General features: G+C 42.4%; 1 protein-coding gene across 1 annotated transcript in view; it reads left to right on the plus strand.

Annotated features, from left to right (window-relative positions):
* Nucleotides 1-3,634: 3,634 nt before the first annotated feature.
* Nucleotides 3,635-25,732, plus strand: part of ZNF598 (zinc finger protein 598, E3 ubiquitin ligase) — a 187,735-nt gene continuing 165,637 nt past the window's right edge. Inside the window, exons 1-2 of the mRNA XM_078664856.1 lie at nt 3,635-4,127; nt 14,909-15,021. Of these exons, the coding sequence (XP_078520982.1) occupies nt 3,807-4,127; nt 14,909-15,021 (434 nt within the window). The 5' untranslated portion in view covers nt 3,635-3,806. The remainder of the gene's footprint in view (nt 4,128-14,908; nt 15,022-25,732) is intronic.

The following is a 25,732-nucleotide window of genomic DNA, read 5'->3' on the forward strand; positions in this document are numbered from 1 at the left end:
TCAAACCACTGGAGGTTGACAGTGCCTGGAAGAGACTTACTGATGGTCTCTCCGCCGTAGGTCATTGGTTTGCTAACTTAGGTAACGTTTTTTAATTAAAGTACTGATGCCAATTGCGGGAATAGGTTTAGTAGTATTCATCTTATTCATCTGTTGTAAATGTCGCAAACACCAAAAGAAATACACTGTGAACAAGAGAGGAGTGAAGAGAAATGTGGATGAACTTGAATGAGAGGAACTGAATAGTCAGATTTATAAAAGGGTGAAAAATTCTCACCCTAATAAAGAGACTAAAGAAAAACTGAATCGAATGTTTGAAGAGATTGAACTGGGAAAATTGTGAAAAGTTGGCATCTGGTTCTATGAATTTGTGATGATATAAAATATCATCAAAGAGGGGATTGATGGAGCAAGGATTCGCACGTAAAGCGACTTGCTTGTAATCATGAACCTCGAATAACCTTAATGAAACTAAATCAACCTGTTCGTCTTATTAATTTCCCCTTTATTCTTACATTTTGGGTGTCCCAGAGACGCTTGCCTATGTGTTTACTAACCGTAATACGCTTGCCTCTAAAACGGCTGCTGCTTAGCGGGAATTTCTTCTGCGCATGCGTTGGTCACACTCACGTGACGTACTCGCAGTCCTGGTGGGAAATCTTTGCACTTGCGCACTAGTTCCAAAATGGCCGTTTTGTGTTCTCACATGCCGATGCTTGCCCTGCAGCTTTTGCAAATGCTGTTCGTCTTGCACTAACATTAACGCTATTGTTAGTATAAAGTAAGGGGAGTCATATAGGGATTCCTGGTATACAGTGTATTCATTTATTTTCTATGTTCTAAATTGTTTTCCTTTACCTTTCATGAATCGAATCTTTTGGGCCTGGGAGGCGTTTACTACCCCATCTTAGAATTCCCTACTGCGCATGTCATCCTAGCAGAGGGAAGAAAACCTTGTACCAGTGGAACCCAGCCAGCTGGCTGCCACAGACAAGATGCTCCTGGGAACCGACCTGTGACCCAGCAAAATGAAGCTGAACTGTACTACATTTGAAACAATTGTATATAAAGTTTGTATTAGCCATTGTTAAGTGAAAAGCACATGTCATGGGAACCCCAAATTCAATAGGCGGTCCCAAAAGATGTAAATAGGGGCTTGAGAAAGTCAAATCCTGGTTGGTGTGTTGACCTGTCCTTTCTTTGGACCAATCAAAATTGGGGATTCTTACACTTGCAACATTTGGGGGGTGGTACTCTGACCCGAAAACAGTATAACTAGCCTAGGTTTAGCTAGAGAAATTGTCCGACTTGTCCGAATAGCTGACCTGTCACTGACCCAACGCACTCAATAGGTGACTGATACAGAGAGCTGCGGAGCACTCTGTCCGTAATTTCCAGAGACCCAAGCGGGGTTTTGAAAACCTTAAGTGCTGGCAGGGCACTTTGCTGGGGAATTCGATAACCCAATCGGGGTTCTGACTGATAGCTGCAGAGAGGGTGTAGCGCAGGCGTTGCTACCAAACTGCGGGTGCTGGTCTTACCTTGGTGATCCTGTCCTGATCCTAATCTGGTTTTCCTGTCCTGTCCTGGGGTGTCCATTCTGCACCTGGTGGCCTACTGGCGTCTATCTTCCTTGGGATTCCTACTGTCCTTATCTGACCCGTGGCCAGGGTTGGTCTCCACAACGTGCTAGGTAAATATAGAGCTGTTAGGGAAACACACTTGCATTCTTTATTCTTATCTTTGCCTGAACTTTTACTTAATCGTAATTGCATATGTCCTTTTCCCTTACCCTACCTTTTATAATTTACTGAATCGTGAAAGCGCTCTCATTACCTTGTTCCAATTTTCCCCTACCTTATAGGTGAATAAATAAATACATGTCTCTGAATAAATAGATGTTCTTTCTCTTTACCCACCCTTCATTGAATTTAAAGTCATAACTCTGAATATTAGCATGTTCCAGTCTTACCTTCCCTATAGCTACTTGGTATCTCAAAATTATCATAGTACAGATTAAAGTTCTTTTCCCTTACCCACCTTCACGGGGTTTATTCAAACTGTGAAATTCTAGTATGTTCCTTATTTTCCCCGTCCTTTAGACATCATACTGAGTCTAAGCTCTGAAACCTATATTAGTATGTTCCCTTTCTTACCTTCCCTTTATAAATCCTAAATGGTTGGTCTTGTTTACTTCCTATGTGGATATATGATCTTTATAATCTTAGTTATTGACAGTTTACTTGCTGTGAACCTTATACTTTCTGAATCTGATGAATTATAGATAAAGGTTATAAAACTTCCTGAGTCTGTGGTTATTACATGAGTGCAAATATAGTAAATGTTTTTTTTGTATTTCGTGGCTGCCTTTCTTTTACAGCTAGCTCCCTGATCCATTGTGATCATAGGTACCCGTAACAGTGGATTGGTAAATCGGGTACATAGGAAATAAATAGGAAGGAACTGGGTTACTGGTAGTAGAGTGTAGGGTTACCCGATTAATAAATATGTGAATTGAAATTATGGGCCCGATGCGTATATGGTAAAATTATAAGTCGGGTGACCTGCGCGCTCTATCAGCGGCACGTAATGACCCCTTGTGTGACCTAGCGTTAATACGTAATAGCGTATGAGCGCAGAGCCTACTCAATCATAGTGTCACATTCCTTGAAGTCACCGCACTCGAATGAAATCACCACATTCAGATCCTCGAGAGTGAACAGATGGTGCGCGCACAGATTAAAAGATGCACCTTTAAGTAGAAAACAGAGTGAGTAAACACTCTCAAAAATATTTAAAGTCTTACCGCAAAGCAATCCGGAAAGTAATTGATTGAGTAAACAATCCACTTTTCTTAAATCGCGCACAGTAGAAATTTCATAAACGTTGGTCGAGCCAGTAGAGGAGTTGAAAATTAATTACGTGAAAACGCAATTAAATCTGAAAATGGGTTCTTCAAGTAGATTGATGTTCCCTCGTCGCCACTTTGTTAAGTAAACTCCACCAATTTGCATTAGTTTGAAGTATTTATTTCATGTGAACATCAATACAGGGAGCAGCTTCCTTCCAGTCCTTCCTTCAGCATGAACGCAGAGAACAACTGCTGAAACAGACTGAGGAACAACGGAAGGCGCCGGAATGTACAATGAAAAATAAACATGTGTAACACCAAATTCTAATCTAAACATCACTCGTGCCACTGCACGAGAATAATTATTAAAGAAACACAACACCCAGACACAGAACACACATTTGTAATGCAATGGGTCTCACATTTACGCGAGTTATAGCTATTTGCATTGCAAATAACAATGCCTTTTATTTATGTTTTTAAAAAATAAAACATAAATAAAACTCGCGTAAATGTGAGACCTATTGCATTGAAAATGCTTGTTATTAAATACTACTGGGTCTGAAAATCGAGAAACTCAGTCCACTTAAATACCTGCTACCTTCAAATCTTCTCTAGTGCACCCTGACAGCTTTAGACCCTTCATTAAACGGATTTCAAACAAAGACTTTAAACTTCAGCAGTTTCCCCAGCACCCTCTTTATGCCACCCTCTTTATGCCTAACTCTATGAGGGTGGATGAAAAATCACAGCCCGGAAGTTATTCTGGGCCACGTGTCCGGAATTCTATGACCCGTTGTGGTTCACTTCCGGACGTGCTGTTGCTAGGACCGCTGACGTCAGGCTGAGCCGGTGAAGCTGGGCTCGGCTCCCCGTGTCCGCTGAGCGCAGCCCGGCCCCTGGGCCGCTCCGGACGCCCCCCTGCGGTACAGACACAACAGCGCCCAGGGCCGAGATGTCAGCGGGCCCAGGGCCGCCCCGCAGAGCCCGCATGGGCCATGAGTCTCCCCGCGGAGCTCGCATGGGCCCGGAGTCTCACCCCGGATCCCGGAAGTTTCCCCGGCCTCCCACCTCGCTGTACCCGGCTGGAGGGCCTCTGTCCCCGTCCACCCCTCCGGACCTGGCTCCCGAGCGGAGCTGCGTGCTGTGCTGCCAGGAGCTGGAGGTGCTGGCGCTGGGCCGCTGCGATCACGCCGTCTGCTTCCGATGCTCCACCAAGATGCGGGTGCTGTGCGAGCAGCGGTACTGCGCCGTGTGCCGGGAGGAGCTGGACAAGGTAAGGGAGCGGCATGGCTGGGTGGAGGCAGCTGTCAAAACGGCAGTCTGGGGGAGCTGGGCGAGGGTGGAATAACCTACCACATTTAAAGACCAAACTTACTTCAGTACCCTGGACTCTACTGTATCAAAACAGACCGCTTTCAGTATCTAGTATGTATTTGTATAGAGGTTTATATCTGATTCCGCTGTGTGACGCAGTATATTCACAGCTCGACCTTTAACTCTGTTGCCAAAGTGACACACCCTACGTTCTCAAAGCGTGCCATATGTCATTCTCGAAATCACACACCCTTCACTCTTGTCAACTCCGGTGTGACAGATCAGCCTTCCTTCAGAATGACTGTTTTGCAGCCTGACAGAGCAGCTTTCGCTCATTGTGCCATTTCCAATAAAAGATCATACTTTAAACCCTGCCAATAAAAGATCATACTTTCAACCCTGCCAACTTTGTTAACGATTATCTATAATCAGCAAGTCACTCCACCGTGTCTTTCCCAGTCTTTAGAGCCAACCTTCTTTTTGTTTTTCATTAGTCGACTCTTTCACAATGTGGTCTTCTGCCCAAAGTGAGCTGTCAGTTCGATTACATCTTATCGATACCCAGTAAGACAGCCCCGAGTATTACAAATAAACCTTCTGCAATATTCCATACCCCGATCCAAGAGCTAAGACTTCTCCCAGTTCCCCACATGTTCGATCATTTCCTCATCAGTAAGACATCCCCTGTAAATATCTTTTTCTATCAGTATGCCATTTTTTTAAATGGCGTTCTTAAAATATATCGACCCCAAGTGTGAAAGATCATCCATCCTGCTTTTGACAGCTGCACCCCAGCGTGGACCATGAGTCCTCTTTCAAATTGTCGACTCTAGTTGGGCAGAATACGCTTCTGTCGTTGTGTCCGTTAACTCTTCCTTCAGTTTATTATCCCTCATAGTGAAAGCTAACCCCCCCTCAATATGCCAATTGTCTAGCACATTAACATCCCCTTAGCCTGCAGCTCCCACTGTGAAACGTAGTTTCACCCAGTATGCCAGCCCAGTCGTGCAGGTCAACAGTCTTTGTATTAATCTCGATGTGATCCTATACATAACTAACATTATCAGGCCCCATTGTATGAACATTGCCTCAAAAAACGATCTAGTGACTTGAATAATCTACTCAGCCTAACTGTAATGCTCTTGATTTATAAACTGGTCTCAAATTGTGTGATCTTATGCAAATATTTAATTTTACAGAGCAGTCTATTTCTTCATTATCCCACATTAGCACCTTCAAATATTAGAGTTCAACATTTCTGCTGTACTAAAAGCTATTTTGTTTGAATTATTAGACCAACCTTTTGCTCCATTGTAATACAAAATACCCACGTACAAGGTACTACTAATGCACCTTGACTTACCGCTTAGTTCACTAAAAGCATTGTCATCAAGGCAGGGTCAGGAATGTTTCTAAGTGCATGTTCAATAACTCACACTTTTAATATATTACTAAAGCATGATGTGGTAGGGCGCTGTCCTTTACATACTACACATTTTCTATTGAAACAGTCATAAAGCATTGCATTAACATTCAGTTTTACTAATAAAACGATATTGTGTACAAATGATAATGTGTGGAAATCTAGTTTCAGCAAATATTTACCATGTGTGCATCACCAAGTAAAGTTTTCTGCTTTGTTTTGATCTTTTTAAAATCTTTATTGAATCACACTTCATAATTTCAAAAAATAATTTCAGATATATTTGTACAGTTTATTTGCAAGCTAATTAAATGTTGGGGAGGGTGGGAAACTGACATCCTATAGCCTTTCAGGCAGTCAGTCAGAAAATCTTTTGTTGGAGGCAATACTGGGAGCTTCTTCCTATAGGCTTTCATTGCACACTCCCTCTACCCCAGAAAGATCACTTTACAAAATCCTCAAACTTTGCATTTGGAGAAGGAAAAGTAAACACCAATCTCCAGTATATAATAAGCAGCAAATTGTAATAAAGGCACAAACGTATATTTGACCATTGTCTTTGACACACAGCAAATGTCACAAGATAAAAACAATATTTAAAGGCATCTTTATTGCTCATTTATTTTCTGAACGAACAGAAAACCTGTTCTTTGACAGCCAGAACGAGCCAGTAGGCCTTAAAAATAGCTGTCCCTCATAAGACTCACCATAGAAAGTGGGTGGTTAGATTTTTCAATGTCTTGATCAATGGAGTACTACTCCATACTCCACATGTGTGTAATGAGTCAGATTCACTCTGTCAGCTTCTTTCTTTCTCCTTCATTGTGACCAGTCATTTTCTTATCCATGTTTATTTTTATTCATGTACCTCACAGTTGCTGTTCGGAGTAGAACTTTGTGGCGCTACGTAACTGAAACATGAACAAACAACCCATCAAACCAATAAGACAATATACAAATCCTTACGAGATACAGGGGTGTGGAATTGAATAAAATAGCTACTTGTCCATCGGACAGTTTGATCTCTTGTCCTGGAACAAAATCCACTTGTCCTTTTGATGCCATAAAGTGCGGTGACCAATTATGGCCGCAATCTCATTGTATAAGAGCTCTGGTAATATCCTCTCTGATAATGCCAGAGCTCATACTATAGTAATGTTTGAATAGAAGCAATTTACATACTTTGCGCCTTTCCGCACATGTACATACTGGGACTGGAGGTACCAGTAAGCAATAGTTGGAGGATTGTGAATGCTCTTTTGAGTCTGTGCAAACCTACCTACTTGCATGTTTTAGGGATTTTCACCAGCTTTTCTCTAATCCTTTCCCATACTGAGAAATCTTGGGAATGTATTTCTGACAAGGCAGAAGTCGAATTTCTTCCAGGGTTGGGAAGAAAGTGAACTTGTAAACTCTCAACATGTTTTTGCATTAACAAATCAACATATATATATTTTCTCATGCTAAAATGCAGTTCACAAATATTTTCTAGGAGTACAATGTTCTTGTCTACTTCTGTAAATTCTTGTTAATTCTTGAAATACTTAAATCTGCACTAATGAAAGGACATATACCATGGGTGACCTTCTGTAAATTTTGTTTAAGAAATGGGTCCCTAATTAGGTCTGGTGTTAACCAACACCTTTTTGTTTTTATTAGAATTCTGTCTCCCTCTTTCAGCTGGCTGACCGCATTGTACTTTATCACAAGGGGCATTTAGGCACACAAAGTAGTTTTTGTTCAGTGCCAGGAACTACTGTGGCAATGCGTGCTTTTTAGACCCAAACATATTTTTGCTTTTCCAGTGTCTGTTATAAAAGTGAGGGCCTGGCAGTTTCCACGGCAATAAAGTTTCTTGTCAAAATAAGGGACGCATGGACAAAACCAAAAGGCTGACCTCCAATTTTGAACCTACTGGCTTTGCCAATGCTTGTTTATTTTCATGTTTCCCATACTCTTGTTAAAACTGGTCCCTGATTTTCCATTATTAATATTTTTGGAAAAAATGGCATGCATCAACACATTTAACAAAATGATGCTTCAGAGAAATGGTACCTAAAATTTCAGATTAGTTTAGAAAAAGTTTTTTTTCCTAGTTGCATTTTTTTATTAACGTTTTATTTTTTAGAGCAAAGAATCTTCAATCTTGCTTTCCAGATTCTGCCAAAAATTTGCATCAAATCAGAGAGCATTCTTGGCATATCATACATAGCCTCATATTGTTAGACTTTGCAAACGTGTGGGCACCCTCTCTATACGGGAACTCTTATCAGTAGTGCAGTAGAGCCTACTACTTTTCCCTAGAGCGCTCTCCCTAATAATAAAGGCTTTGCATTAATGAACCATAAATACAAGTTCAAGCAGCATTAACCTATGGACACAAATATTGCCTTAACTGCAGACAATGCCCTTCCCTGATCCATAATGTGATACTGTAAACTTGCAGCCAAAGGGTTTGTGCTGCAGGGGTTTAGGCCTAATTTTCCCAAGGACAAAATAAATATGAAAACTTACTGTCCCTGATCCCTAACAATAGGTCTTTGCTTTCGGCTATAGGAATTCCACACCCCTGAAGATAGAAATGGAATACCACCAAAGTAAATAACAAACGAAGTTAGTTAACTTCTACCAAGAAGTCTATATGAAACAAATACTCTTTCAGCTGCTTTCCACAAAGGTGTGGGATTCCAGATTGTCACTCTAAGCAACTTTGAAAGACTTTGCTTCAGACCCCAAATAGAAATGTCTTTTAAGGCGATTCTGCTGTGGTCGCTGTTCGTTTTGTAACCTATTGAGTACTCTGGTTAATATTCTTCTTGTATTGCCAATTAAAAAAGACTGCTTGTACCACAGTTATCCTAGCTCCGGTAGTATGCAAGCCCAAAGCAGCAAATACAGATGGTGGTGAGATACTTTAACAACTGCAACCGTATGATGTTTGAATGATAAAATGCTATGGAAAGTGGCAGCGAGGTTCTGCACATGAGTAGTAGCCTGCTGTGAGGCTAAAGAAAAGAAAGAGTATAGACTGAAGACAGTCTAGGAGCAAGACTTCATTCTTGATTCTATTTAAAAAGGATCATGTTGTCCTGCATCCATAAGAATGCTGCTTCAAGACACTTCACAACTCGGACTCAATCCTTTACATCTAAAATACATTCAGAGCTGGGTCGTATAGGCATGTAATTTTTAGCTCTAAAGGTGATAATCAGCCACCATTTTCGGTCGCCTCTCTTCAATATCTGCCCACACCTGCACAAGGAAACATCTTTCCCTCAGTGTGAGGCTGTGCATCTTCATAAGCTTGCCTTAAACCCACTCTGGATTGCACTCTTTCAAGCATTTCTGATCAACCTTTCCTAATATATTTTCAATTTCCATGTATTCATAGTTCCTGCACCATACTCGCCACAAGTCTTGAAAAGGCAGCCTTTACTCCTTTTGTTCTTCCAGACTGATGTAACATACCATATCCTTCCTGATACGGGGAACTCAATTACAGTTAATAAAAAAAAAAAAAATAGTCCTGTTACGTTTCCATCCACAGAGTAATGGGATTGTTTCTTCTGAATATGTGACTCTGAAACAGTATGTCAATCTGCTTTTACTCTCCTGCTCAGCATGATAGCATAGCTTTGGATACAAGTCTAAAGGCATTCGTGAAGTGCCCTCTTCTATCCTAAGGTTTTACGTCTCTTGTATAGTCCCATTCAGAAAAATGTGATCTTTTAAACTGTTTGGAGAAATCAAATTTGTTCAGTTCAAAGCTCCGAAGGATTGTAATTTTATAATATAGAGCCAAAAGTACAAGCTGTTATCCATCCTTTGATGATGGAATAGAGTGATTCAGTGAAGGTATTTTAGCGCAAATGCAAGTCACGAGTTGGTTTATAGGCTTGTAGCTTTTCTAGTACAAGAAAGAGGGCAGTTTCATGGACAGTCTTGCTAGATTAAATGAGTTTTACTGACTCTTAATGCTTTAATGGGAGCCAATACAAGAACTTTAGTTGACAGACAATATGGTCCGATTGTTGTGGTCCAGCCTGGGCAGTACCTGAGGCAGCTGCATTTTGGACCAAATGCAACTGCTTTAGGGGTCAGTCCCGCATGCGTCAAGTACATTTGTTATAGTTGTGTCTTCCTTAATAAGGACGGCATAATTGTTCCCATAATTATAAGTTGGTAGAAGCATGAAGCCCTTACTGTACTGGTTTAGGTTGAAATTTGTTATGCAGTAACCAGTCGAATTCCCCAGGGTCTATTTCTTGATTTATCCAGTCAGGACTTGCTTATTATGACTTATTTTCTCATTTCACCATTGCGTCACGCTTGTTTCTTGCTCACTATATTAGACTTGTTTATGCCTGCAATGATGACCTATTCAGCCAATCTGGATAGGTGATCTCTCTGTATTGAAACTGATTTCTTCCTTCCCAAATCCCCAGTGATCCAGTAATGCTCTTCCCAGAGCCATAATGCTCCCTTATTTCCAGTTTGACAGTTCTCAATCTCCTTAGTGAAGTATCAGATTCCACCAATCTAAATAATTTCCTGCTTCATGTGTAGGCCACCAAATATAGTCCCATTACAATTTTCGACACATACATCCTGTTTTTTCTCCACAATGTGAGCTCTGTCTGCCAGTGTCGTAGGTTTTGTTGCTGGAGTGCGCAGTACCTATTTTCTTTAGTATCCTGTTTTAATACAGGTCTTTCTCTTCATGTATTTTTGAAGATTTTCATATGGGATGGACTTTCTGTGTGTGATTGTTACATGCTTCCTCTTTCTGTCCTGAGTTGCCCTCCTATATAGAAAGTCTTGCACTAACCATACAGAGTTAGTTGTCTGTATGGTTGTCCTTTCTCTTGCCGCACCGGACTGTTTTACTCTTTTATTAGTATGTCTTCTCATTCCCTGCCTGTGTTCTTCTCTAAATTGGCTGCTGCTCCTTGTGATGTGTAGTCCTCCTAAGTAGGAGCCTTCTTTTTTCTCTTTTGGGTTATACGCATTGGTGCCTATTTCCTCTTCCCTATATGGGATGTCCTCCTTTGTGGCTTCTGTTACCCATGCTGGGTTTTCCTTTTGTATGGCAAGATTGTCTTTTACTAAGCTGGGGTGTCCAGTGGTGCCTTCCACTTTGTCTACTTTCCAGTTTAATGTCCTTGGGCAACATCACTTGTAAAGTGGCAGGACTCCCAAAAGTATACTAAAATTAAGTTTCCTGTGCCTTGGCTACACTGTGCTCATTTGGTCTAGATTGCATCTGGTATATTTAGTAAACTGAGGTTCTAAATTATTTTTTATCTGCTATTTTTCGAATTCTTTGTTAGTTTTATGCTGAAATTACTGTAACCGAAGGGGCTACACATGAGTCTTTAATGTTTTCTACTAAAATGATTTAGAAATCCATAGGAGTACTGGGTGAGTGTTCAGTATGCTAAATGTTTACGCTTGTTGTTAGAGGTAACTATTTTAAGGATACATTTTCTAGCTTTCAATCATCTTGGGCAAAAATAGATAGAGGATGGCCGCAGGTGTCGTATAGGAAGTTACCAATAGAAAGCGTGATAGGTCTGGTAGTAGTGGATACTTGCTTTCCTGTGAAGGGAGACATTGTGAAGCGCAAATGTAGGGTATTCTGTTGCAGTTTGCCTTGCCAGCAGTGTGTCATGATAAGGAATGTGCTGCTGTCACTGCAGTTTTATTCAGTTACTGGTTCACTGGCTGCCGTGGTAAGTTATGAAACCGCACCAGTGAGACAGTAAAACTTACTGAACATGCTTAGTTCACAACATCTTAAGGGGTACTTGTTTTCAGAGGAAATTACATTTATATTTGAGGGTAAAATAATTCTTTGATCACCCCAAATTTAGTACTGTTCCATTCTCCAACTTAAAAGAACATGGATGTAGCCTTTATTCAGTTACTTGTGCTCTGCAAATGCAAGTTTTTTGTCCCAGTTACAAATCTGAGCAAATTGTAATGTCTCTAAAATAATTCCCTGCCTGATTTCTGGCCACTTATTTATTGGTAAGCCTTGTGGAAAAAATCTCAACTAATGAAAGACAAAAGATTTCAATTAAAAGCAGAACAGACATTGGAAGATGACAGATTTTCTTGCTACATGAACACATTTGTGGGTGAAAGTTTGTGCTTGAAGTAGCCAGCAGACTACCTGGACCCAGACGTTGTCCTTGGACTACCATACCTGATATTGAGTACTGCTCTGAATTGACACGTTACACTGAAGCAGCTACTCCACTCTTGAAATTTAAAATGCATCTCAAAATTTGTGCTGTATGCTAGAGCCAAAATTATACCTGAAAGCATAAATGGAATCGTAAGCTGGCTGGATATATGTGAAATTCCCTTTCAGGTTTTGTTTTTCGAATTGCGTCCCAATTATTTACTTTTGAGTTCTCGCAACAGATTTCAGAAAATTCTCTTCACTATGTCTCGGGTTGATCAGGATAAACAAATTCAAGGTTAATTCCCATAACAATGTCATTATTTGCCCTTAAAATACATCAAACTATTAGAAAGATTACGCAACATGTTGGCACATTCATTGAGTTGTCTCATGTGAAAAGTATTACTAATAACTGTTAGAATTTGACAAGGTTCAGCAAACTGGCATTGGAGCAAATTTTCACTGATGAGTGCTATAATGCAGTTAACTGACATTTAGATAGGAAACAATTGTTAAAGTTTGTTTTTTAAACAATGTATCATACTAATGGGCCTCAATCGGTTGTTTTCTTTGTGCCCAGATCCTTTTTAGTTTTCCTTGCAGGAGAAAAGGATGTTAGATGTTGCTTAAATGTATCGATCTGCTTTCCTCAAACTTCCTCTTCCTTCTTTATTTGTAACTTTTTCCTTTAGCTTTAAAGATGATTCATGTGCATCTTTTCCACCTGTTGCTGCAACAGTGTACATCTTCCTTCCCCCATGCACATAAGCTAACAATTCTGATTTTGAAGCCGCACAGTGAAAATGGGCATCTTCTAAGAATACCTTTTCGTAGTTGATTCTCAGTTTTTCTCCTTCACTAAAACCATGTAAAGCTCTACTGATTTGTGATGCTTAAGGACTACAACTGGTATCCATAGCACAGATTGTCCTCATCTAGAATTGCCTCGGTTAGCAATATACAGGTGAATATTTTGGCCATCGTATAAGTGGAATTGAACCTTAATATTGTCACTGGAGAAGTGTGGCTCACTGGTTAGAGGTGGCAGACCTGGAAGCAGAGGTCAGCCCGGGACCAGGGTTCAATTCCCGGCTCAGCGGGGTCTTGAGTCCTAAAATGTCCATGGACTCGACAATTCTCGCTCCGGTGCCTACTTGATTCATGGGTTCACACTCTGCGACTCTGGGCAATAGCTTGCTTAATCTCCACAACGGCCCCTCGCGGCGGGATGCCTGGCTTTCACCTTGCGGATACCCTGCCGGGGTATCTCACAGGGGAATACCAGGACGGGTTCCCTAAGCAAGCGCTTAGAAACCGCTTGGTGATTTGCGCTATATACATTCCTGTACATTTACATTTACTGTGTCTGGTAGGTGAAAATGTGAAAGCTTTTTACTAGACCTAACGTAATGTTATTGACTGGATACATGGATGAGCCCCGGGATCCGACGGGTCTTAGGCAGGCTGTTAGAATAGCATAATTGAATTAAGTCTGGAACTAGCTTAATCAACACATGGTTTGGTTTGTCATAGTTGTATCACTGCAGTGACCCGGTATAAAAATCATGAACTAATTTGAAAGGCTGATAAATGATCAACATTTGAAATGCTTAGTTACACTGATCTTGCCTAATTTTGTCCCATTTGAGGCCTGTTTCTCTATAATTGGGTTTAACAGCAATTTAAAGCCAGATCTAGAATATGGGTGCATCCAGCAAGGCAGTCTTTGGCAATTACTTAGACTGAAGTAATAACAGCTTACTTGTATCATTATTTTCTGCATCTTGACCTAAACAACATTTTTTGCCATATTATGAAGTGAGTTTTTGTTAAAAATGTATATTTTAATTAACCTAATATGGCGCTGTGTTATGGGGAGGGGTGAAGTTCCTTTCCAATTGTCACATTCGGGGTGGGCTTCTGGTTGTAGGGTTAAAAGGAGATTGCCAAGCAATATTAGAAGTGTAAGACGCCTCACATGAAAGCCACCCCACCAGAAAGCCACTCATCACCACTGTCGGAAACATTCTTATACAACTGTTGTGTGTGAATACTAATACATTATGTTTGTTTATAATTGTTATCATTTCTTCAGATGATAGATGGTTGCTGTAATCTTAGATTAATAAAATTTTGTTGCAACTGATGTCTACACATCAATTTGTGCTCTATAGTGGTTTTAGAATGAATTGGTAAATAAAATGTGTCTTTCACAGTAAATGGATGGTCACTTTAACGTTGTTGTTTCAGCCAATTTCTGCTTTTTGATCACATATTACATCCAACTTCTATGAATGCATACCCTGAACTGTTGACTATGGCCTGGCTGAGGTCAGCAAGAGTTTGCTAAACCTGCTGTTTGGTTTGTAATTCTTGTTGGACTACAAAGCAAACATGTACAGTGTCCGTCCACAAGACGGAGGTCCAGGAAGATGTTAAACTTGGTGAATTTTAGCAGATTTGGTCCCCTGTATAAAGTATTTGTTGCATGCATTCTGTGTGGCAGTCAGAAGTGCTTTCCCAATGTCAGTTGGTCTGTACTGTGGTAAGACACTACAATTTGATCTGTGGACTGTAGTAATAAATGTGCACTTATTAGTGCACTTGCTCCAAATAACGTGTCAATGAGTTGTGTGTGTGTGTGCATATATATAATTTGGTAATGTAATTTTTTTCCTGGTCACCAGGAAAAAAATTCCTGGAGTATTGTTTTGATTGAGGTTCCTGTATTTGACGCACCTCCGATTATACCAGCTCACATTTACTGTGCATAACATGCTGTTATGACCATCTCACAGGTACATAGAAAATCTGAAATTGAAGTGAGGCAGACTCCAGACTTGTGAGATGTTTTATTTTCAGTAGAGCTCATTTTAGTAGTATGCTTTCATCTAGGTATGAGCGAACCACCAAGTACAGGCTTAACCATAAAGAAGAAGCTATGGCAAGCTCACTTTTAAACAGACCATTCAGAGGGAAATTCACCAGGGTATGTTAGCTTGTCGTTGTGCATTTTAATGTGATATGGAATTTAGTGTATAGGCAATGTAGAGACCTTTTTCTAAGATTTACTGAACGTGGAAAGAGAAATTATTGTAAACTAAAGCCTTTTCCGGTTGTTTTAAAGGTGGTCTTTGTCAAGAAGAGAGTTGCTTTTTCAACGATAGACACCCACAATATGCAATCTGAGAAGAAGTACGACATTTACTTTGAGGATGCAAATGTTTCCGCCGAATTCAGGTAATCTTCTTTTTTTTTTTTTGTTTTTTTTTGGCCTGTCTTTGGATAATAACAATTTTGTGATTGGTGTCAAAGCAATCCATTTATGCCAAATTTGCTATTGGTTTTCTAAGAACTTGCTTGCATGTTAGTTGGCCCCCATGCAGCCCACTGATTTTCTTTCATTGGCAATGACGTGGTTTAGGAATTGCTGGTTTTCCCTCGGTATCAAAATATATTACTAGTTTTATTTCGAGGTATATTTTTATGTTAATCTTAGGGATACTAGAGGTTGCGGTACCTCGAAGCATTCGCTCATCTCCTTAACTTTGATGAGAGACTTAAAGAACTTTTGCACAGAAACCATGAATCCATAAATACCATGTAAAAGGTTAGCATGATTGGGCTTATGAGGGTGTTCCAAACACAGTGACCAGGATGTAGAGAGCAAGTTAAATAATGGAAAGTGGAAAAGGAGAAGCATGGAAAAAAGGGAGCAGAGAAAAGTAGGAACGATGTAAGTATGGAAATATTGGAAGCTGTATAGAATACATAAGAAAAGAAAGAGGAATCAAAATGAACAAGCATTTACAATGCAACGGTTTCGCCTCAGTGTCGATCCGCGCGAGACTAGTGCACCCCGGGGTGCACTAGTGCACCATTGCAGCTCCAGTGCTTCAATGCATCAGCTCACCGACAGGGGTGGGAACGGACATCGGGAGAGGGGGGGTGGGAATGGGCACACCTGGACAGTGGGAGGGGGGGCGGGAACGGGCACACATGGACAGCGGGAGGGGGGGCAGGAAAGGCACGGACAGCGGGAGGGGGGCGGGAAAGGACAGCGGGAGGGGGGCGGGAACACAAACAGCGGGAGCGGGGGGCAGGCGCACAAATGTGATACAGAACCACCAGGCACAGAAGTACCCCTGGACACCCTGCAATCGATCACCCTGATGGTTGGCGGGTGGAAGCAAACTGATGACGGCACAGCCCGGGTGGGTCCTGCAGGCAACAACACAGGCCTCTGATCTCAGCTGCGGATCGTGGTGGGATCGATTGACCCCAGGGACGAAAGATCACGGCGGCCATCATGCGGTCTGAGACCAGCGAGAAGTACACACCCCACATCGCCCAGCTACTTCAGGCCTGCCCCTACTCACTAACGCAGGGATCCCTCGGATTGTGGTGTGCAACAAAGTCGGCAATTGGCGACCTGCTCCATTTCTGTAATCCTGCATCAGCACATAAGACCTTGATATCCCTCAAAGTGATCAGGGCAGATCGGGGCACCATTGCCGAGAGTGCTGCACTGCGAGAGGGTGAACATCCGAAGGAACACAGACGTGCACGGTTAGAGTTACTGCAAATTCACTCAATCTGCATTGTGCATGTATGTACAGTGGGACCATGCAGCTTAGGCCAGGATTCTGCTAAAAGCCTCCCGCAAAGAGAGAATGCAGGTGGGAACGGGCACACATGGACAGCAGGAGGTGGGGGGGGGGCAGGAAAGGCACGGACAGCGGGAGGGGGGGCGGGAAAGGACAGGGGGGGGGCGGGAACACGAACAGCGGGAGGGGGGGCAGGAACTGGAACACGGACAGCGGGAGGGGGGGCGGAGGGAACGGCCACAATCACTCACCTGGACTTCCTCCGGCGGCAGTCGGCCGCGGAATGACCAAATGAAACCTCGACGAGCAAAAAAATAAACCCCGCCGCACTGACGTCCTAAAAGGGGCTGGATGAGAAAAACATTGCAGGAACGCCCACGAATCGCCTTGGTGAATGACGGACGCCTCTCTCTTCCAATGGCTAGCCTCCATTTATGGAGCTAGCCAATGGAAGACAGAGGCGGGAATAAGCCACATATTTGTAAACAAAAGTTTTTCGCCTGCGCGAAACGCTGCTTGCGCAGCTGTTCGCAGGCGAAACCTAAAAATGGCTGTAAAGAAGTAAATTAAAAAAATTGAAAGAAAGAAACAGTAAAAAAAAGAACGATAAAAGCAAAAACGAAAAGACCTCGGAGATAAAGAATGATGCATGAAAAAGAAGGAAAAAAGATGGAAGGAAAAAACAAACAGGCAAACTAATATGAAAAAAAACACAGCAAGAAACCAGGAAATACTGGGGAAAAAGTAAAGATGAAAAGGAAAGTGGAATCTTAGTATAAAACAGAAACAAATGAAGGTGTAAGAGGGGGAGTGCAGAAGAAGTATGGAAAGATAAGAGTGTGAAAAGAACAATGATAACCTTATTGGGCAGCAGCAACAAAGGACGAAGCCCGAATAGTAAAGGTTGGGAATCACTTGTTTTACTTTGCCTGTTTCTTCTATGTTTTTTGGTATTTAGCTGAAGCTATGGAAGGGTCTTTTATTTTTCTGGCAATGCTTTTAGTGTCTAGTTAATAAGATCTGGATCCCACTCCTCTTGGTTGTTTCTGAATTAAGATGGGTATCATATGAGTCCTATCTGAAATTGCTAGGTGCTCATATGTTTAGAACTATACTTAAATCCTAAGAGGGAACCTTGTCTGTTAATGTTGATTGTTTATTTTTATAACATGCTCACTAACTCATAACAATAAATCTCCAAAATACTTCTAAGAGGGAAACTCGCGTCTGTCATGGTCCCTGCCCAAGAATCTGGTTTAGTTTAATTGAAATGACTACATTGCACTTAACAACTTTGAGTTAGAGGTGCTTTAATGCCAATAGAAGTTATAATTTAGTAGCGGTGTATATGGAACTAAGATCACAAACAATCCTTTAACAATGTGTGCACTTGTTCCCCTATTACATAATCTTTTACACAATAAAGTGCTCTCATGATGACTGACATACATAATCTACATAACCTTGTGTCCAAGCTGACAAACTTCCATCTTTGCATCCTTCATAACAATCACTTGGTGGAGACAAAAAAGACAGCTGAACATTTTTCACCCAAAGAAACCTACTGGAAATATCAACTGTAAATAGAACAGAAGGCTCGGATCGTAGTTTATAAATTCACATTGGAAGGCTAATTAAGTTTAGGAATCTGCAGTTGTGCTCTAGGGTATGCATCATTAAAGAGAGTATACAGAGTCAATGACAATACTGCTGGAGCATGAAAGTGTGTAGGTTATTTAGGATTAGGATGAGGGAGCCTCCGGTCAGGTAGTGGGGTAATTCCCAAGTTTGAATGTACATCAGGAAAGAGTCTATTTGTCTCTTCCATTTGTGACCTCTGGAGCTCCACCCAAGCGAAGTTAAGACTGCAGGTAAGTCTTGGGTTCCCAGAGTTAATAATCTTATAGGCAAGACAACATAATATGGAAGTGTCTGTATCTTGAAATTTGACACAATAAGTTTGCATATACATTACTTGCTGGTCCAGAAAGTCAATGTTGATGTTTGAGGTTATGTGGTCAGGGTATTTCCGTTGTCAATGTTGGATAGTCCTATAACCTCAATATGATCGTGGCAGTAAGCAGGAGAGAGGAACTGATTAATAGTTGGAAGAAAGTTCTGCCAAAGCCAATTAATGTGAGTCTTCTTGATGTAGTCCCTGAGGAAGAAAGAAGAGTCAATATGATAACTGAAGGACCTAATAACTTGTGACAAGCCTTCAAGTTCACATTACGGCCTGGTTTGTGTTTGGTGGATGCTGCTGCATAAGAAAACAAATATTTTTGAGGCATTACGTTTGTGGTGAAGGTCCTCATTATGCACTAGATTGGCAGTAGATGTAGTGTATAGAGTTGCCGACTGGTGGTTACTGGTTGCTATTTGTAATTTTACTAAGATCTGTTTCTGCAGAACCATAGATCTGTATAGTGGATAGATTAGGCAATATGCATAACCTGAGACATGTTCTCATGGTGGTAAATGACAGCTGGTGATGACTCCTTAAGCTAGAGCTATGTGTCTTTGATGTACTGATGAATTATGATGTCAGGAATGTACAGCAAATGGTCCCATTTTTTTTTTAGTATGATGTGCTCAAAAATAAAGCTTCAAGAAAAACGCGAATGGTGGGTGGGCCTGCAAAATACCATTTCAACCACTTGCTGAATAGCAGACAGTAAGTAGGACAATTGGAAGCCAGTAAGAGGAAAGGCTGTGGAGGAGTAGGAACTTATGGCTGACTATGTCCAATGCAACAGACTGGTTCAGCATCACCTGGAGGCAGGAGTCTCTTTTTACAGTAATACAAAGTGTATCATTGACTACCTGGATAGACATGGTATCTCAGCTGTGCATGGATCGGATGATGGATGTATTATTCCATGCTGCCTCATGATCATATTCTGCCCAGTGTGCTTTACTTCTAAAATTTCAGAAACATATTAGGTGAGTGTAACGGTTGTCCGGTGTTTAGCACATGTTGCCTCTATCACATCGTCAATAAAGTGTATTTTAAAAAAATGTCGGTAAAAATCCACAAAATAATTTCCCTAAACTTTAAAAACTAATTGGGAGGGCACCGGTCTACAATTTTTACAATTTGTAAACCTTATTGCTCTTTCCTAGTGCTATTACACCTACAGTATACTACTGGCAATATTAATGTTTTAACAATAGTTTGTGAAAAATAGTTGAGAAAGTGCAACATGCTTTTAAAATCCTTTCTTATCCTAAGACTAAATTATAATCGATGTGAGAACAATCTAATTTAGCAGGTTCAATCACCCATATCAGTAAAATTCATTATGCAGAATAAAACTATCACAATGTAATAGGCCCTATACACACTGCATGTAATGCAGTCAGTGGCCGTTAAAGCTCGTACTTTGCCAGTTTGGACTTAGCAATGGATATACATTTTAAAAGATTTCCACAAAATAGCAAATCTTCCCCTTGGAGACAGGCTACCCCTTGGAGACAGGCTATAACTGCTTGTAGACCTGTTCTTATAGTGTTCAGATTAAAATACTGTCTCAACAAACTTTTACTCTCCTCCATTAGGGCTGGGCAGCTACAAACAATGTGACAAACGTCTTTCCTGTATTAATAACAAACACAACATGAAGTCTCTTTAGACAGTCTCATCCAAGACAGTGAATTAAAACGAGTTTGCCAGACTCTAAGCCGGAAACCAGGGAAGTTTCAGTTTTTGTTTTAATTCATTCAACCCTTCTAAATATGGCTGAAACCTTAGGGGCCATATGAACCTATAACCATCCATGCATGGGCTCTTTTAGCTAACACCTCTTTAACCAATAAAGATGAAATCGTTTTGCCTATTCCATTAATAACTATTGAATGCAGTTCAAGAAAGGGTGGCTCAAAGTTCTTCTGCCTTAAACGCCTCGCTAAATTCTAACAACTTGTTTAATTACGGGAATCATAAAACTATATACCGGTTAGAAGTATTCAAATGTGTCAGCTTCTGTATTTCTTCTTGTCAGGATCTTCTCCTAACCAAAAGGAGTTAGAAGATATATTTCAAGTCTGTCCCTGGCATGTGCAGGGTCCTTGGCAGTATCTCCTTGATAACTATGTTGTTGTCTGTCAGAATCTCATTATAAAAGTTGAGGAACTCTACTTTTTAGTTGAATTATCAGATAATGTTGCTAATGGTACTTCTACTTCCACACCACCTCGAGTAGGGCTTCTATCCGCTTGGTCCGTTTTCATATTTGTAAATTGGTGGGTAGTATGAGTAATACAGTATCTGCAGTACTATGTCCACAGCAGGAACGCTAGGGTTTGCACTTACCTTATCTTTCTGAAGTCTCCTTGGCCTATGTCACCTGATACTTTGTGGCTTCCATTCTCTCACCGGTTACTGAATCCCATAGTGATAAGATCATGTGGACTCCTCAGCTCACCTTCTTGAGACTGCATTTAAAGGCAGTTACCACATTGTCAGTCCTTTTCCTGAATATAATATTCATGGGCAAGTGCTTGTCTTGTTTATATTGAAATCTCTCTTCTTTCGGTATTAGAGGTGTTCAGATGGTTGAGAAGTACCATTTCGAAAAGCACCCCTATATTGGAGCAGTAGCCATTATTATTTTGAGTTATGGTGTCCTCCGTGACCAGCAACCTGTGAACTTGTTTCTCTAGTGTTCTTGGCTGCTGGGTGACGTACTGTTTTTTTTTTTTTTTTTTGCTACAGCGCACTGTCTGTTGTTTGTGCTTTCCACCCTATCTTGCTGAAATAAATCTGTGCATTTTTGTGATCAGCCGATAAAAATTGATGTATCAGTTTGTAATAAACACATTTAGTTTGAATTTGTTTGCTAATTGCAATAGGTAGTGTTCCGTGAGTGTGAAAAGAGGAACAGTCTGTATTTGTCTTCTGTTCCTAACTTAATCTGATTCGCTGATACAGTTATAACATATTTGAGTGTTTCTGCATTGCTTTTTAGGTCTTGGACAGGAAGGCTGGCTTGCCAGCTTCCGGGAAGAGATTTAATGTCTTTGAGATGGGTGCTTGAACCCGCCTCTGTACTCCACCTCTCCTCCATTGGCTGGCTTCCTAAACGGAGGCCAGCCATTGGAGGAGAAGGGAGTCACTCGAAACAAGCCCCGTCTCTTTCGGATTCGGGGGCGTGTTTTTGGCGTTCTTTCGCCCTGTGACGTCAGCCGTCACTCAGAACGCCTAAACACGCCCCCGAATCCGAAATTGTTCGGGTGTTTGCGGACGCCATTTTTTTTGGTGCCGTTCTCTTTCCAGTACCGCTCTGCTATTTATCGGAGACTCACTTGGTCCCGACACGCCTCCGGCACCGTCCCCGTGTGCTTCTGAGTCTGGGTGCACTTTAAAAGATGAATCCGGGCTCTGGGCTGCCTGTGTGCCATTTTGGTTCCAGTGCACATTATAAAGATTCCGACGTAGATCCCCAGCTTGATGCCGGTGGGTTGGCTGGGGCTCCGGTCGATCCCACCCCCCTCCCCCAGGCCCTGTCAATGTCCAGCAGGGTTCCAGTGTAACAGAAGCGCCTCTCGCCGCTGCGTATCGCAGCCTACTGGGTGGGGTGCATCCTCAGCCTTGTGGGAAGACTTCCGCTGGGCTTCCTTAACTTCCACTCAGTACCTCGCTGCTGTCTGGCTCCAAACGCGGGCCCGGGCGTCTGTGGCGGCTCCAGACTTCACAGCGCGCCACAGGTACTGTTGTTTTGCATTTTACAGGTTGGACCGGGGCCCGACGGAGCAGGCCACTGGTCCCGAGAAACTGCTGTGTCGGATGTTTGTAGCTGGGAAATGGGAGCCAGCAACGGAGCTCTAACTAAGCATATCCGACTCCATTGTCCGTCCGTAATCTCCCTGAATGTCACCGTTTTTTGCGTCCCCAGGCCAGTCATACATTACGGATCTCCGAGGCAGCATCTACTTCCTGGCGGCTCACATTCCCTGCGTTGTTCTGGTAAATGGAGGGGCGCAGTTTTAAACCTGGAATACCAGGGCGGCCACCTGTGTTGGTTGCGTAGGTCTGTCATCGCCTTGCGAACCGCCCAGGACATGCTTGATGTTTCCTGGAATGTTAGTTGCGGGTTTGTCTGGCGCTGCAATGATTACCTGAGAAGTGCACAGGTGGAAGTTAGACGTGTTGAAACACAGACCAGAGACAAAGGGACCATTTACAGACACTGACGGCGGGAAGTCTATCCTAATTGCCCAGCGCCGGAGAATGTTGGAGAGATTTTGAATTTCAGGCATATTTAAAAACATGCAAGGGTGTTTCATAGCTTCCAATGTTACAGATGGCTGCTATGTGTGACAGTTTCACCATTTCAGTGTGATTAACTATAAGTGACATTTCTACGACTAAGGCTGGCACTTTCTCGTGAGCAGCATCAATGAAGTCTAGTCCCCTTCCAGTATAAAAATTAGAAATATCACGGAGAGCCATTAACAGTCCTGATGTCATCCGACGCCCAGCCACCCTCTGCCACCGCTCGCCCAGTGATTATTAAGGCCTCATCCATTGGCCACCTACCAACTGACTATGCTTCTAGTGGTGAATACTGCGGGAGAGCTCATCCTAACTCTGCTTTTATCATTACGACGACCACCTCCACCACCATAGCATAAGTTGGGAAGCTAAGAAACTCTTGGCATGGCCACTACTACCACCACTCTCCTTTCAAATGTTGCAGTGCCGCCAGGCACAGCTGCCACCTCTGCCTGGTGCCCTTGTTGATTGATTACCTCTCGCTGCCTTAAATTGCTGCTCTGGTGAGCCACTTGCTGGCTGGGCAGGCTCCAGCTCGGACCGCAGGCCCGTACCTCAGTCTGTTGTGAGTCAGGACTCCCTCTAGCTCTGCAGATCTGAGGAGCCGCGTTCAAGATGGCTGCTCAGACAGGGATGGGGAAGTTGGACTGGTGATTTGGGGTGGTGCTTTTTAATATTTAAATATTTGCGCGCGCCAGGATGGACACTGTGCCCGCCCCCACCCAACACTTAACAAACACACCTGGTGGTCAGGTGAAGTTGTTGACTTATCATCCAGGGGCGGCAGGGGTCTGGCTGTACAACTAGGGCCGGGAGACAAGTCGCTTGGGGAAGAAGCATCCTGATGAGACTGGGGAAGGGGAGTTGATTTTAGCCCCAGCACTAAATTAGCGGAGAAACCCCCTGGAACTTGAGTCAGCTCAGCTCGCCCCTTGTCCGACTGCCTGGGTCAGAAGCTGTTAAATCTGTTCTGGCTGGGGGGAGGAGGCGCCGCCCATTGGCTGGCTGACCTGGTGGACTGGCTGTACAACTGGGTCTGGCCCTTCGCGCTTTTCCTCAGATCTGATGCCGGATAATGGAGCCTGATTAATTTTCGCTATTGTGAGAGAAAAATGTCAGAGGCTTAGGCAGAGCAAGACACTTTTAGCGCACTGGCAGGCCGCTTTTTTATTATGTATTATATTACTAGTGCGTCTCTTCCTGGGGTGGTGCTGTTGGTCTTTTTAATAAGCTTATTTGCGTGACAATGCTTTTAATTGCGGTAATGCGGTACAGTGACAAAATACTTTCTTATAACACAAGATATGTGACACTTGGCAGGGCTGGTGTTTTTATTATTCATCCAAACTCTACTCAATATTTATGGGGTGGCGGTGGGAGGCACAGTTTGCTGGTAAGTTCTCATGCCAATTATCAAAAATATGAAACCCCTCAGCGCTTGGTTCATTAACATATGGCACCAAGCTGTTCTCTTCCATAGTCTCCATACCATGGGGCGTATTTAAAAGCACTGGCGTTGGCACTGCATCACTTTTTATGACGCTCGGTGGCGCAGAGAGCTAAACCATATGTACAAGGCAACGCAAAGCCACTTGGTGTGGCTTTTCATGGTCTTGCAGATATGGTGTAAGCAGAGATGTTTTAAGGCGGGGGCAAAGTGCCCTCTGGCCCAAGGCCCCTGGCTTTCAGGGGGGTCCTGATAGAGCTATTGCTGTTCTGCAGAGTCTTGCCCTGATGACCTTGAATAATTCTTCAACAGATTGTTTTAAATACCGTTTTCCTTTGATTAATTTTAATGTGAGTGATGTGTGAGAGTTTATTACAGACGTTTTGCAAAGAAGTGTGTTTGTTTTATGCAACATCCATAAAAAAAGTTTTGTTAAGATCAAAACAGGACCTCACATATGAGAAATGGGAACGGATCACAGAGATTATTTTCAATATTAGCGAGCAGCTGCTGGGTTTCAATATTGAAAATAGGTCATGTAATAGGTCATGCATTTGCGAGCGATTAAGCTATTGGCATTGTAAATGACAATGCCATTTATTTAACGATTAAGCTATTGGCAATGTAAATGACAATGCCATTTATTTAACGATTTAGCTATTGGCAATGTAAATGACAATGCTATTTATTTATGATTTTTAAAAAAAAAAGTCATGAGCAATGTCAATAGCTCTACCTTTAATAATGCCGAGACCATTGCATTGTAAATACTTGTTACTTGTGCTTTCGAGGCTAGTATCAAAATACACTTGAGTGATCAGAGTAGAAACAATGCTGTTATTCTGAATTCACAGTTAGTATGTGTATTAAACACTTCAGCAGTTACATCTTTAAGATTTGACCTAGAGACCGAAGTAGTTGTATGGATATCGCCGCAAACTGCTGCTCGTTTGATGCGGAGGGGGCCAGACTCCATTACCAGCATTGCATACTTCTGCCTTAGCCGGAAGGAGGGACCAGACGCGGATAGCGCTCTAGTGGCTCTGACACAGCCACTACTTAATCAGCATGGGGATGCGGACGCGCGCATCGGGCGCGCCAAAGGCAGGCCTGTCTGCGGCCGGACTAGGCCTGGGGCCACCAACTCTGTGCGTTTCTTCAAATATTCCTCCAAGGAACTGCGATCGCTGGCATCTAAGAATATCCAAAAGATCGTCCCTACTCTTAAAAACAAGCTAGCAAGGTATGGCCTTCTCAAACTTGCAACGCCCAAACCACCGACCACCCCTGTACCTGATATCCCCCTACCCCCCCGATTGAGTGCAACTACACTACACTGAGGGTGAAGCCCCTAACCCCAAAAGACATACCCCCTAAACATAATGTACCTAAATACACGCTCTATGGTCCAGCACCAACTTGAAATCTTGAACCTGCTAGACTCTGAAGCCCCAGATCTACTACTTATGACAGAAGCCTGGCTAACCACAGAGTCTACCCCGGATATCTTAGCAGCTCTACCCGGCAACTACTATCTGCTGCAGGCCAACAGACCTCCTGGGAAAAGAGGGGGCGGGCAGCTGTAGTTGTTAAAAAAAAAACCTCCTGTGACCCTTATTGCAC

Source organism: Lissotriton helveticus, chromosome 10 (assembly GCF_964261635.1).
Source record: "Lissotriton helveticus chromosome 10, aLisHel1.1, whole genome shotgun sequence".
NCBI lineage: Eukaryota > Metazoa > Chordata > Amphibia > Caudata > Salamandridae > Lissotriton > Lissotriton helveticus.